This window comes from Branchiostoma lanceolatum, chromosome 17 (assembly GCF_035083965.1).
Source record: "Branchiostoma lanceolatum isolate klBraLanc5 chromosome 17, klBraLanc5.hap2, whole genome shotgun sequence".
In the NCBI taxonomy this organism is placed as follows: domain Eukaryota; kingdom Metazoa; phylum Chordata; class Leptocardii; order Amphioxiformes; family Branchiostomatidae; genus Branchiostoma; species Branchiostoma lanceolatum.
This window is the reverse complement of record NC_089738.1, coordinates 7,608,243-7,623,295: the sequence shown is the minus strand read 5'-3', so window position 1 is coordinate 7,623,295 and position 15,053 is coordinate 7,608,243. Positions and strand designations below refer to the sequence as shown.

The 15,053-nt window shown below is 42.1% G+C and overlaps 1 protein-coding gene across 1 annotated transcript; it reads right to left on the bottom strand.

The window, feature by feature from the left end:
- Positions 1-6,268: 6,268 nt before the first annotated feature.
- On the bottom strand, positions 6,269-14,705 carry LOC136423365 (uncharacterized). The gene is made up of 6 exons (XM_066411501.1): positions 13,995-14,705; positions 11,134-12,927; positions 11,054-11,058; positions 10,424-10,636; positions 9,649-9,757; positions 6,269-9,119 (listed from the first exon to the last, which is right to left on the bottom strand). The coding sequence occupies exons 1-6, from the start codon at positions 14,611-14,613 to the stop codon at positions 8,932-8,934; spliced, it is 2,928 nt and encodes a 975-aa protein (XP_066267598.1). The 5' UTR covers positions 14,614-14,705; the 3' UTR covers positions 6,269-8,931.
- Positions 14,706-15,053: the final 348 nt, after the last annotated feature.

Below are 15,053 nucleotides of genomic sequence, written 5' to 3'. Positions count from 1 at the left end.
CGTTTGTCCTAGGACAGACTGCGATCGCGATCTGTCCTAGGACAATCGCCGATTCTACTAGTAGAGATTGCGATCGCAATCTGTCCTAGGACAAACGGCGATTCTACTTGGACAAGCTTGCGATCGCGATCTGTCCTAGGACAATCGCCGATTCTACTAGTAGAGATTGCGATCGCAATCTGTCCTAGGACAAACGGCGATTCTACTTGCCTGGACAAATTCTGATTAGATGGAAATGCTTTAGAAAATAGAATGAATCATTGCACAACATTTCAATCAGGTTTAGCATACTACCTACATGTCATAATTATCAACTATTTTAGGTGAATTACTTCATATTTTATAATGGATGAATGAGTATGTTTTCTGATAAAGTAATTTCTGATAAAGTTGAGAGACAAAATTTTGATAATGTGTGAAAGATGTCAGTTGGAAGAAGGTGATCCAACAATGTTTCAGTATGCACATTTTGAGGTGTCAAGATATTACTCACAGTTTCACACCTATTGAATTCACAACCATAGGAGAACAATAACAATTGTAAAGTGATAAAACAGGTGTCAAAATATCAATCTCAGAATTTGTAAATACCAAATAAAATCTTGGATTATACAAGATATTGCTGTTTCCTTTATCTTAGCATCATTAAGTATGGATCGCCGTTTGTCCTAGGACAGATTGCGTTCGCAATCTCTACTAGTAGAATCGGCGATTGTCCTAGGACAGGTCGCGATCGCAAACTTGTCCAAGTAGAATCGCCGTTTGTCCTAGGACAGATTTCGATCGCAATCTCTACTAGTAGAATCGGCGATTGTCCTAGGACAGATCGCGATCGCAGTCTGTCCTAGGACAAACGGCGATCGCGATCTGTCCTAGAACAATCGCCGATTGTCCTGAATCGCCATCTCTACTGTGACATATATATAAGATTGATTAATAAATTTCCTTGTATGTATAACAGTCGTTCAGATTATGATCTAGAGTTACAGAAAACTGATCAATATAGATGACATTTTCTGATACAGCAATCAAGATGCAACTTTGCATATTCCAAACTTTAGTGACCTCCAGGGTCTTTCTACAAAACACTTGCATATTAAAACAATATGAACCCAGCAAGACGAAATCGCAAAATATTCCTTCACAGTTTATTTCTGATGAAGGCTTTTGAATAAAAGGTCGAAACCGGTAAATCGTTGTGTCTCAGCCGTCATCCTCCTGACACCCAAACGACCATTTCTTCACAGTTTAAACATTCGAATTCTCGACATTTTGCGGCGATGTGAAGGTGATGTATCATTGGAAAAACGTTCCTAGGTAGTTGTGACTGGGGTGCTCACGGTGGTGTATTGGTATGGGGTCGTGGTGTTTGGGTAACAGATGACTTCTTGGTAGTCTATGTAGTCTGTGAATAGAATTAAGATACGTGTTGGTTCATGGTTCATATTACGTTTTGCCCCGACCCTCAACGTTTTGCTTGGAATGTTGTTAGACCGTGGTGACTGGTGTACCGAGCGTGGTGTAGTCGTCGATGGTGGTGCTGTTGGGGATACAGATGGTTTCTACCTCACTTACAAAGTCTGCGGACAAAAGGGAGATGATACTGTCACAGGCTGCCTCCACCCTCCTCAAACACACCGCAACAAACAAAGTGTAAAGTGTCATGTACAACTAATAGTGATGAGTAAAAACTAGGAAAGACAATCATCGAACACACACACACAAGCACACCCACACACGCACACACACACACAAGCACACACAAACACACACACACACAAATACACGCACATACGCACACGCACACACAACCACATACACACACAAGCACACACGCACACACGCATACATACATACACGCACATCGACACCCGCACATATACAAACAAAAAGACACACAAACACACGCGTACGCACGTACGTACATACATACACGCGCGCTCGCGCGCATGCACGCACATACACGCACACATAAACATACACACGCACACACACACACACACACACACACACACACAATGCTCGATTATTCATCTATGGCAGGACAGATGATCGTATAGCACTTTTACTAGAACAAAAAAATCCAAAGCTTCATTTAGAACTTTAGTATTTCCCCCATTACTGGTGTAGTCTACATTGGTGGCAGCGGTGGGATTATACTTCACAAAATATATGAGGCAAAACGTACCGAAAGCGCCCAGCGCTATGCACAGTCCCAGGATGAGGCCCATGATGAGCAGACCGAGCAGCAGACCGATGAAGAACCAGATGAGCGAGCGGGGACTGCAGGGGCAGAACGTGCTGTGGCACCGGCTGGTCCCCGAGCTCCGGCTCGAGCTCACCCACCAGGCGGAGTGCTTCCCGCGCCCACGGCCCTGGAGGGGGGATGAGTGAGTGAGTGAGTGAGTGGGTGAGTGAGTGAGTTAGCGAGAGAGCGAACGAGTGAGCGAACGAACGAGCTGAGCGAGTGTGTGAGTAGGTGAGTGCGTGGGTGAGTGACAGAATGAGTGAGTGGAGTCAGTGAGTGAGTGAGTGAAAGTGTGCGTGCGTGAGTGAGTGAGTGAGAGAGTGATAGTGAGAGTGAGTGAGTGAGTGAACGAGAGTGTGAGTTTTTGCAATTGAGTGAGTGAGTGAATGAGTGAGTGAGCGAGCGAATTGGTCAGCAAATGTTGAATCTTAAAATATCCTATACTCTATTTAGATATTAAAGTTTGTTTCTAGTTTGATCGTAGCTGACCCTGTCCCTCATGAGTAGAATGAAAAAATGGCATGTACGCCGATTTGAATACATGTATTTCATGTTAAGATTAAAGCACAAACAAACAAACCCGACCCGTACCCTGCCCTTGGCCCAGCGACCGCCCTTCCCGTCTCCGCCACTGCCATATCCGTCCCCGCCATATCCGTCCCCGCCTCGGCCCCGCCCTCCACCGTGCCCTTCATCACTCTCTCCTCGGGCCGAGTCCCGACTCTGCCCGGCCTCAGGGTCCTTGGGCCCGCTCCGGCCCAGCTTCTTGGTAAGGATGGCATTACTTGACGCGGTGGGCATGTTGTCTGTGGACACAAATGTTAAAAATATAACCTGCTAGCGATACGACAATGAGGAAACTGAGCCATGTAATTTGTATGTGTCAGCTTGCATGGACCAACTGCCATCTGAAACATGTACAAAGAACGAATATCTCTCCCAAGAAATAAAGCTACTAAACTAGCTATGTACAAACAAACAAACAAACAAACATATAGATATACAATGGGTAATATTTCGACTGCTTTTATTTAGTAATCTTAAGGATGGTCCTTCATCCATCTAACTAAGTAACTGATTTTCAAGGGAAGCCATACAAAATCATAACAAATCAGGATACGAAAAACAAGGATAACTTAGCTTTGAGAGGTAACTGTACAGCATTTTTGGACGAGAAGGAAATATATACATTGGACCACAACAAGAGATTCTCAATTTCGGATCGTTTTAGTGCAATTTCTTCAACCTTTATATTTCTGCTGTGACTGCTTCAAACTTATGTTGACGCAAATGTTCCGCAAAGTAGTTACCGGCATTGCAAAGTTGCTGCCTTTTCCAAATCTAAATATTATGGTTTCCACCTTGTCCTGCTCTAAATGAAGAATTGTGTGAAAAGTACGAAAGACCAAAACGACAAGGTGAGAAATTCTGTCTCGGAGCGGTTAGAATCCTGACGCGGAGCGAAAGGAAATTCTGCCGCGGAGCGGTTAGAATCATGCCACGGAGCGGTTAGAAAAGGGTCGAGGAAGCTGTCCCACCTTGTCGTTTTGGTCTTTCGTAGAAAAAACTCAACGATTCCACCAGACTGAAGTTTGAATTTACGACTCGTAATGATCTAGCTGTTTACTCAAACCTGTGCCTAATCACTCAGGTTCTGAACGAACATACTTTGTTTGGATGACAATAATAATGACAAACAGAGCCAATTAACTCAAACTCCTCGTTTTCCTTAGAGTAAATACGTCCCTACTCTATTGTGACAGGAATTCCGCGGTTGGCAAGTTGCAACAATGAAGTCGCTGTTGTTGTCCACTCGTAGGGACTTAAAGCTAAGCCTTTAACTGCGAAGCAAGCGCTAAAATGTACGCCGAAATAGATTTTGAAAACGCTTATCTTTAATAATACATAAATTGCAAACACGAGCCCGTGTATCGTGCAACCCCAGTGACCCCTCTGTTCTTGATATCAATGTGGGTACAACAAATATTCTGTCACCATGACCAAGCACGGTCAGAAAACCAAAACAGTGCACCCAGTAGCTTAGAAGTACGTGACTTATCGATTCAGTCGTGGACACTGTATGATGTCCATGGTCTTAACCTTCTCCCTGCTGCCTGACCCTGTAACCAATAGGGGATTGGGTGCCAAACGGCTACTTCAGTGTGCTAAAGGTTAAAGTCGAATCTAAACATCAAAACCCCGCGTTGCTTTTGACGCGGAATGAGCACGGATGATTTCAGACCATCGCGAAAGTAGCTTTTCAGGGTCTGGCGTAGCTGTCATTCGAACACGACAGAACAACCTAATGTTTGCTACATTGACTTGCTTGCTACATTGGTACCCAACATACTTGATACCGATTGAACGCAATACTCCCCCACTTAACGATGTCATCAATATTTTTACTACTTTATATCTGAAAGATCCAAATATCTAAGTTAACTGTTCATGCCTTCATTCCGTCCAAAAGAGATTGAATTGAAGCCACTTCAAAAATTATCAGATGGCAAATATTTAAGTAGCCGCAAAAAATAGTACATTTCATTTTCTTCGCACAATTAAACAGTTACGTAACTCAAATTGAGCAAGAAGTTTTCAGCTACGCTTGTTGAATAGATCTAGACTTAGTCTAGAAAAGCATTCGCCATATAAAAGAAACGACCTAAACGGAACACGTATATGATGTTGGTTCCTCTTTTTTTAAGCCCTTCGTTTGCCGACTTCCCACAAGTTAGTGTGTCACACTAAGTATACTTAAATTCACATCTGATACGAATTTGATCAGTTTGTTTGATTTCTAAACGACAAAAATAGCTGCTAGATTGCGACGAAGTCGGGGTAACGTTTAAGTAAATGTGCTAATAGCTATACTATTAAGATAGCGGAAAATGCGTTAAGAGATCTTACCGTTTTCACTGGTTCACTTTAGATAGCTGGCACGCTAAGAAATGTATTGGAAGACAGTCTTAGCTGCGTTTTGAGACTCACAGAGATGAGAACGTCTTGACGATGTTGTGTAAGAAAGTCTACTTAGGCGTGGTCTGCAGACGTGGTTTTGTTAAAAGCAGGTGCCCAGCACTTAACGAGAGGAAGGCGATGGGGCAACGAGATACGATTGTAAGTTTTTCTATTCAATGACCTTCTTACGACGCAATGTTTTGTTGATCGGACACAAATGTGCTGTCATTTTCGCGATGAACCAAATTTATTGCATCCTTCGCAATCTTTCCGTTAACTTTTAAGCTGTGGTATAATACAAATCAGATCATCGTATCTAAATTGGTATCAAAATATACGCAGATAGCGATGTTTGCGTCATCTTTTTACGGAGAGGACATTATTTACACTTTTCATCAATTAGCAAAGTAACTACTTAGCGGGGGTCCCGTCGCTATGGTAACGGTGCAAACAAAGGACGTAACAATTGAGACAAATTTCCGACTTTTTTTAGGTCCCCTCGCGTTTTCTGACGTAACCCACGAGCGTTTGACGTCGCTATTTCAAAGGGGTCATAAAAGAGTCGCCAGTGTTGTTGACTGTTTATTATTAGCGTTGCCTTGGTTACGGCGGAGTTGGATTAGTAGCTAGGCGATCACTATGAACAGTGCCAGAGCCTTCTTTAAGTTGCACTGACCTGTTGTTCATGTACGTTAACTGAAGAATGTGAAATACGCGATCTTTAGAATAAGTACATATTTATGGAGTTGAGCGGAAGTGGACTTGAAGACACAGGTGTGCTCTTAGAGAAAACACAATGGGCTCAACTGGGCAGGCCTATAAATTCTTACTTTTGTAACTTCTGGACTAACATTGGTCTGAGCCTTTGTTTATTCATGAGAAGCTCAAATCGGCACGCAGGCCGCTTTATATTGAGGTCATGAGGGAAGAGGTAAGGGTCAGATAGAATAAAACAGAGATGCAAATTGCATCATTTAACTCCTAATAAATCTATAGCATAGCAAGATCTTCACGCTTTTAAGCAGTATACGAATAAAACGGTGGCCAATTAATGGCTTAAAAGACAGTCCGATTCTTTTATTTGATTACAAAAATGGAGAAGATGTCACACGTTGTTAAAAATATGTATTCTGTGCATTGGCCTGCTCACACATGGGCGTGCTAAAGAAACTGTCTACTGCTTCCTAGCAAATACTATGCTGTAGTAACTTATCATGACTAAACAATGCAGTTGATTGTCACCTGCTTGGATATCAACATTATATGCTAAAACCATCACACTCTCTGAGTATTAGATACGGAAAATACAAAGTATGTATTATACACATTTGTAACATCACTCGCACGGATCAAAATCTATATACATCTCATTCTTAGGAAAACTTTTAAAATCTATGACTTGGTTAGACTTAGAAAATGAAATCATAATTAAGGTGATCATCATTTAAACATGACATAGCCTAGGAATGGTGGTAAGGCTAGATCATACAATGCAGTAAAAATGATGACCCTTATTAAAAAAAGACGCTTTTGATTGTCACCAACTTAATTTCTGCTTGCATATGAACATTCTATCTGAAACAATCACACATTGTGTCTTTTATATTTTGACACAATTGAAGCAAGTATATACAATTAGTAGCACTACTAATTCTTTGTCATAGTATAGAAATCATACTATATATACATGTACATCTTATTTTTAGGAGACCTATCAAGATCTACGACTTCTTAAAATCCAAGAAAATAACATCATTTGAAGATGACATTGCCTAGAAATGGTAGCACAGTGGTATTAGGTTAACCTTCTCCCTGCTGCCTAACTCTGGAACCAATAGTAAATTGGGTGCCAAATGGTTACTTCAAAGTGCTAAAGGTTAAGTATGGAATGATGAAATGTGATACATATTTGGTAAGAAAACAATGGAGTGGTCATAGAAGACAAGCTTGACTGGTTGTATTTGGTCCCCAGGTTATCAATAGGACAGTTAATATCTCGATTGTGCTTGACAAACATTGTTGGGAATGACACAAAGAAATATCTACTGTGACAATGCATGGCATTCATGCAGTATATAATAGTAGTTGAAGTATGCAATAGTATTTCTATCTACAGAAAAGATGACATCTTTGCATTTTACTACATTCATGTTTGGTCTAGCAACTATAATACAAGACTTCTAATTCTACAACAACAAAAATATGCATGTATAAAGGACCAGCAAATAGTGGCTATACTGGCAAAGTGGTCCTTGTGCAAAGGGGGACACTACTACAAGTTTGACGGATTAATTTTAAAATCCATTGAACAAAAAATAAAAAAGGTGCAGCCATACTAAAAATAGTATTTTGTACACAAAAACAAACACTTGGCTTAAAACATATGTATAATCATACTACATTCAAAAGAAACTGTGTTGAAAATTAGTATAGCTATGAAGCTACATGCTTAAATGTACATGCCCAACTTAATACACCTATATACTAGTAGGTAAACCCTTTGATGGGTACAGTACACTTTTGAAGTCAGAACTAAAATTTATCACACTTGTGAAATTCATAGTACTGGATATAGAAAGATGTTGCTTTCCAGTCCAATAAAACATTCTGACTTTTAAAGTCTTCATAATCTTGACTATACGTATTACCGCTTCATGATTTAAAATCAAAGTTTCAAATATATTTCTTTTCAAATGTGAACAATACATGTACAGTACATACAGGTAAACATAACAGGCTGCACTTGGTGCTCTATCCTATCAATTGATGAGGATCATAAAAATCTATTTTGATATAAGCAAAAATTTTAGTCTCTGGTAAAAAGAACATGAAATTCCCCAAGAAACTGTATCCCGTACATAGTGCTGGACTCTTGAAAAAAGGAATTTTAAAAGACACCAATCCACAACCAAACTCTCAATTTGTACACGCTTCTAAATGTCACGTTAGTCTTATTGCTTTAAATTCTGAATAATATCTTTATATTCTTACACCTTTCAAAAGAAATTATGAAAGTATTTCTTGATTGATAACCTTACAATTTAAGAAAAATGGTCACAACTAATAGTTAACCTAGTCAACTGTCCACTGTCAAATGCAGAAGGTTAGAAATCTAATAATCTACCTTTCTTCCTCCTATTTATGATCTGCATTTGAAGGGCCCACATTACAAGTCAACACTAGTGTTCACAGTATAATAGCAGCTATTATGACCATGATACACATTTTCTGGTCTGGGACCTCCTATGCATCAAGATATTCCTGACCACAACAGGACTTAAAGCCCGATTTCTCGGCAGATGGACATACGTGGTCAGGTAGAAGAAGAAGAAAGACCAGACTATATATAGCTACTGTAACTGACACCTGCATGGACTTGACCTGACCTGACCTGACCTGACCAAGCTACTGTAACTGACACCTGCATGGACTTGACCTGACCTGACCTGACCTGACCAAGCTACTGTAACTGACACCTGCATGGACTTGACCTGACCTGACCTGACCAAGCTACTGTAACTGACACCTGCATAGACTTGACCTGACCTGACCAAGCTACTGTAACTGACACCTGCATGGACTTGACCTGACCTGACCTGACCAAGCTACTGTAACTGACACCTGCATGGACTTGACCTGACCTGACCTGACCAAGCTACTGTAACTGACACCTGCATGGACTTGACCTGACCTGACCTGACCCGACCCGACCCGACCTGACCAGACTACTGTAACTGACACCTGGACTTCTGCTGCTCCTCAGGCTGTGCTTCGCCCGATGACCCAGGTGTTGGCTCCTCCTGTTGAGATGGTGGCGCCGAGGCTTGCCCTGAATCCTGCAGTTCAGGGTGCTCTCCACTAGGTGTCTCTGCTAGCCTTGCCCTCTTGGATGGTGATGGGGGAGGGGACCCTTCTGTGAATGAAAGAAACAACAAACTTGTAAAAGGTGAGACCAATTCTTAGTGTCATTTATGGATCGCCTATATATTGAGCTTCGCTGTATATCGGACTACCCCTGGCATACTATTCACTCTATTTGAAAGTCCAAGTTTCATGTGATGGCAACATTTTGAATCTGTGATGCCAGGTTGTAGACTAATTCAAACTAGGTGTCCCTACCTGCCTATAATAATGGGCCAAAATCTTTTAATCAAGTTCTACACCCTGCACTCACAGTCTAATCTTTCACCTAGAACACTTTCCCAGAAAAGGGCTTCTACAAGTCTTAAATTGGCTAGTAAACTGAGGAGACTAAAAGTGGACCCTGGGTGCAAGTGTGTATTGCCCCACATTGCCCCTGACAATCTGGGCACGGTCAAGGCTTTTGCTCAAGTTAGCGGGCCATTGTTTAACAAGGCTGACAGCAGGCCGTATTATGAGGGGCAGAAAACTGTAGATGTACTGATTATGAGGGTGTGAAGAGGTACAAATTCAACATTTACCTGATGAGCTTGAGTCGTCCTCATCACCTGATCTCTTCTGTTCACTGCTGCCAGAGGAGGAGTCTTCATCACTATCACCCCTCCTGTGCTTCCCTTCTATCTCTGCTCTCTGGAACAGACAATAGAAAGTGGATTGAGCTAACTGTCTTTGTAAATGCGTTGTGACTGGCGGCTATACATGTAAATACCACATGTATTTATACATATATGTGTAAATACTTCAAGTATGAGACTGCATCTGCCCTCTACAAGTCCCAAAAGATAGTGCAAATTGATATGGATAAATGATCACTGCTCTCAAGATGAGGATGAGACAAGGTGAAGGTGTGAAGTGATTCTCTCACAAGTTCTCTAGTGAATACATTGTACGCATTGTAGTAGACAGCACTGGAGTAATGGAACAATGAGGGTTGCAATATTTCCAAATAATCCTGCAATCCAGCAAATGCCAATCATCAACCTCCAGCATATTAAAAGGCTACTCAGTGGAAAATATGCATATACGTGGGACAAGGGAATATAGTTATCATGACTGTATCTTCTAAATTTTAGAGTTTTAAAAGTATCATCATACATCGTTTTGACACTCACTGATAAAGGACAGGGCCAAGTGGAGAAGAAGAACCCATTGTTCCTTGTGTTGACATCGCGAGATGTCCCCGTTCAAGGTTCATAAGTGTCATCTTATCTATCATCTTACACCCTCAGTTTACAGCCATACAAGACCAGCTTAACAACAACAACAACAAAACCAACTATAACAAATTTTACCTACCAGGAATTTCTGCTGATATTTCTGTTCAACTTTCGACCCCTTGTGTAGTTTCTTCAGTACTTTCTTCACGTCCCTCTGTAGTTTGTGGAAGTCCACACTCTGCTGGCCCACACCCAGGTCCAGCTCTTCATCTAGCGCTTCATCAAAGTACCGCTTACACAACTGGTACTGGTCTCTTGCAGCATCTATAGTAAAATGAATAAATGAATGAATCTTGAATGAAGAAAGGGAGGATGGATGAAAGAAATGAAGGAAGGAAGGAATGAAGGATGGAAGGAATCAAGGAAGTAATCAAGGAAGTAATCAAGGAAGGAATGAATGAAGGAATCACGGAAGGACAGATGGAAGGAAAGAATTGATGAATGAAAGAATCATTTAATTAAGGAATGTACAAAAAAATGAATGACTAAGTGAGGGAAAGTAAATACAGGTTTTTACGTGTATTGTCTGACTATACTTGCATGATAGGGCACACAAGCATTGAGATGTTCGTCACTAACAACAAAAAGATGTCTCACTAGATTACATGATGTAGTTCCAACACTATCATTACTGCTACAAGTCTCTTTGACTCCCTTTATCTTATACATCTATCGGCAATGCAAATCAGAACGATAAGGGTGTGCTTACTGTCTCTGTAAAGCATCCAGAAAAATTATACATAAAGTTTATATGATAACCACACTTCTCTTAACTTTGTAGTTAGTTACCTCGAGCTCTCTCCTGTCTCTCTGCAGCTTGGTTTCCCAGGTCCAGGTGAATGGACCCAAGAAAGTAGAGCGCTCGAGCCAAGTCAGGCATCCCGGGGACGTGCCTCCTTCTGCGAATCTTCAGGGCCTTCTCGGCAAGCGGCCTGGCATCTTCAAACCGTTCCATCTCAACAAGTGTTGTGGCTTTGTTCTTGAAGACGGTCGCCGTGCCTTGATGTCCGTCCATTTTCAATCGCACCTGTAGGCGGTACGCCTTGTCGTAGTAATCCAGCGCTCTCTCGTAATTCTCCGTGCTCTCTGGACTTTCACGGGGATGCTTGTTGCCTAGGCGATGGTAGCACGCGCCAATGTTTGTCAAGTAGTTAGGAAAGTCAGGATGGTTCTCTGAGCGCACAAGTTTCTTCAGCATGTTGTATGCCTCCTCATGATACACCTTCGCTCTCTCTTCGTGTTCGATGTTGAAGTAAACGTGTCCAAGCATGTTTAGCGTTCTCGCTGTCAGGGTGTGGTTCTTCAAAACCTGTTTCTCTATACCCAGGGTATCTTCTAGAAGCTTCAAACTGTCCTTGTGCTGCTTCCTATAAACAAGGACTCTTCCCTTGATGTAGTAACACCTTGCCAAAGTGAGCTGTAGTCCATCAGAGTTGTTCGTCTTCTCCATTTCTGTCAGGGTCTTCAACAGCTTCCCCACAATCTTCAGTGCATCGCTGAGTAGGCCCCTCTCTACTAGCTGCTCAGCATGCCAACATTTCATGTAGGCATAGTTTAGGGTGTTCCCCTCCGATTCCGCTGCCTTGGCCCTTCCTTCGAAGTAACCTTCTCGTTCGTCAATACTCAGGAATGTGTGGAAGAATAAGAAGACTTTGCTCCACATGTCAATAGCTGACTTGGACTTGAAGTCAACGACTTTCCCCTTGGTAGCTGAGAGTTCTATGTAGTAGTGGAAGTTAGCTCTCTCTACTTCAAATCGACTGAATGCTTCAAAGAATTTAGAGTTGCTCTCCTTGGACAGATTCTGGGCAAGCACACTATAGTACTGGAGGAAACGCTTCTCTGCTTCATTGCGTGCCTTTGTCAACATCTCCGACCCCTTATGGGCCTTGGACAGGAAGACGTGTACAAGCGTGTGTAGGTCGTATCGGTCGTTGATGTAGTCGTACTCAAGCAGGTTCCTGTCTTGAACAAACTCAAGGTCAAGCTCGGTGTTGAGTCTGGAGGTCGATCCGAGGATTTCGTTTGCTGCATCGCACGTGAAGGATCCTTGAAAGACGGACAAACTAACGAGGATGCTCTTAAGTTTGTCAGGTAAGGCATCGAAGGTCATCTTCAAGCAGTCAAAGATGTTGTCTTCTTCGCTTACTGAGGAGGGTCGGAGGGCTTGCTGTGTTTTCTGTCCCTTAGTGATCAGCTGGCTCAGGGCTTCGGCGGGGCTGATGCGACCGTCCTTCAAATGCCGCGCGATCACACGAATTGCAAGTGGAGAATGGCCGCATCCTTCAACGATGTTGTTACACTCGTCATCATCTATGCCTTCGCCAGCAAGCCCTGCACACTTCTTCAGTAACCTTACACCATCTTCCGTGTCCAGCCTTGTTAGAGTGATTTCTGCCACGTCGCCGTTGTATTCCTCCATCTTGAGCTTGTAGCGCGACGTCAGGAGGATCTTGACGTGCTCGGTCTTGATCTTGAGAACCTCGCTGAGTAAGTTGAGGAAGTTTTGTCGGTTGATATTCGGCATGCGGGACGACCCAGGCTCTAGGAGGTCATCAACATTGTCCAGAAATATGGTTGTGTCTAGAAAGAAATCAAAGAGCATTAAGATTTAGATATGATTATCTCCAAGGATACATTTTGTATGTATGCTACATGGTTTGGCTTGTGTTTGAAGATCTTTTAAATTTGCACCAATTTTGTACATTACAAAAAGCTGCAAAACTACATCATTGAGTAAAAACCAGGCTGAAGCTGTAATTATATACAGAATCTATTGAAGCTATTCATACAGTATAGCTATAGATTGGCATTGTACATAAGAAACAGGTACTATTCACACTTAGTCTAGCTTTGGTCAACCTCAATAGTAAATGAATGTCTCATTTAAAGGAAGCCAAAAGGTATGGTCGGGAATCTTACTATACTATGCTAAATATACCAAAAAGTATAGTCTCCATCGAAATTACATTAGTCCGTCATAATTCACCGCTATATTACTAATTTGAAAATCGCGGCATACGTCGCCGCCCGGTGACCTCATTTGACCTCTACTGCCTCGTGACCACGGGTGACGACCGCGTGACGTCACAGGGCTTGCATTCAGTGGGAGGGCGGATATCAAAGTCGTCAAAGTCTTCATTTTCAACTGGATTCTCTTCAATCTCCATGATCTAAGTCTTCAGAGTTCGGACAGCAATGTTTGTGAGGCACGCGGGGAGCTAGCAAGTGTTGTTGTTGGTGGTGGTCACGTGGGACGCTCAGCCCTGTTACGTCACGTGGTCGTCACGCGGGGTCACGAGGCAGTAAAGGTCAACCGAGGTCACCTGGCGGCGGCGTATGCCGCGATTTTCAAATTAATATTAAATAATAATATAGCGGTGAATTATGACGGACTAATGTAATTTCGATGGAGACTATACTTTTTGGTCTATTTAGCATAGTATAGTAGGATTCCCGACCATACCTTTTGGCTTCCTTTAAGCAGGAGTCTTTCCTACACCATATAGATGATTATATTTGTGTAGCATTGAGTTGAACTGCAGCAAAAACTTTAAACATTGAACTCCATAAATCATAGATAGTGGTAACTTCATCATGTCAGATTATTTTTCTACCCCTACTTGTATGCATTCATAAAATTTTCTCACCTTCCTCACAAGCTAGAATCCAGTCCTTCAGTACCATAACCCAGTCGTTCAGGCTCCCCCTCTGCAGGTCCAGACGCAGTCCCAGAGCGGCGGCTACCGTCATAAACACGTCCTGCATGTTACCCTTGTCCCTCAGGTTGACGAACAAGACCCTCCTCTGTAGCCTATAACAGGCTTCCTTAGCCAGGCCTGTCTTCCCCATCCCTGCAATACCTGTCAGACAGACTAGCTTGACATTACGACTGGTCTTTCCGAGCTCTTTCACCAGCCTCGCTATTTCTGTCACGCGTCCGACAAAGTTAGGATCCCGACCGTAGATACCTGACGCCGCCCTTCTTTCTTCCCATTCTTCCTGGTACTCTTCCAAGTTTTCTATGAAATCTTTCATCGGTATCAACACCAACAGTTTGTGAAGCGATTCGAATTTGTCCTCGCCTATTAGATCAATCTTTTCAAGGGCATCTAGGAATTGTTTGGGCGACTTTGTCTTGGAGACGGATTCGTAGGTATGATCCCCTATCATGTCCTTCACCAGCATAAGGGCTGATTCTAAATCATCGTCTTTCATTTCTTGACACAGGTTTGTCATGAGAACTCGCCAAGGAGACACTTCCGCCATATTGGGTTATTGTTTGGAGAGGGATAATCAACTTCTCTGCAAAAATGTAGCTACTTTACTGAAAATATTTGGAACTATCAATACAGTGCTAGAAAATTACTAGTATATAAATTTTGAATGATTTGATTTTCTATAAGGGCTATGTTTTCTAAGTAGAGCTCATTCTGGGCACCTGTGACTTGAAGTTGAACCTCATGACCTGCAAAGTAAATAAAAGTTAAATATCAAACATAATAAAATATAAACAGAATTGTATTGTACAGTATTATGTACCAATAAAAGAGTTATTCAGTGTGTCTGTGCATGTGTTCCTTTTTTAGGGGGGGGGGTGCCTTTTGTGCTTTACACTCAATTTGGATATTATATTTCCCCGTTTGAAGTACATACATTTCTTACTTCAATACCTGAGGTGAGTTCAAAATTAAGTAAATGTCACAGGT

What these genes read in the sequence shown, in the direction of transcription:
- LOC136423365 (XM_066411501.1), bottom strand. Translation starts at nt 14,613, where the DNA reads ATGGCGGAAGTGTCTCCTTGGCGAGTTCTCATGACAAACCTGTGTCAA. An exon ending in GATTCTAGCTTGTGAGGAAG is followed by an intron (nt 12,928 to 13,994) that starts GTGAGAAAATTT and finishes ATTTCTTTCTAG; the next exon opens with ACACAACCATATTTCTGGAC. An exon ending in GGACGACTCAAGCTCATCAG is followed by an intron (nt 9,120 to 9,648) that starts GTAAATGTTGAA and finishes TTTCATTCACAG; the next exon opens with AAGGGTCCCCTCCCCCATCA.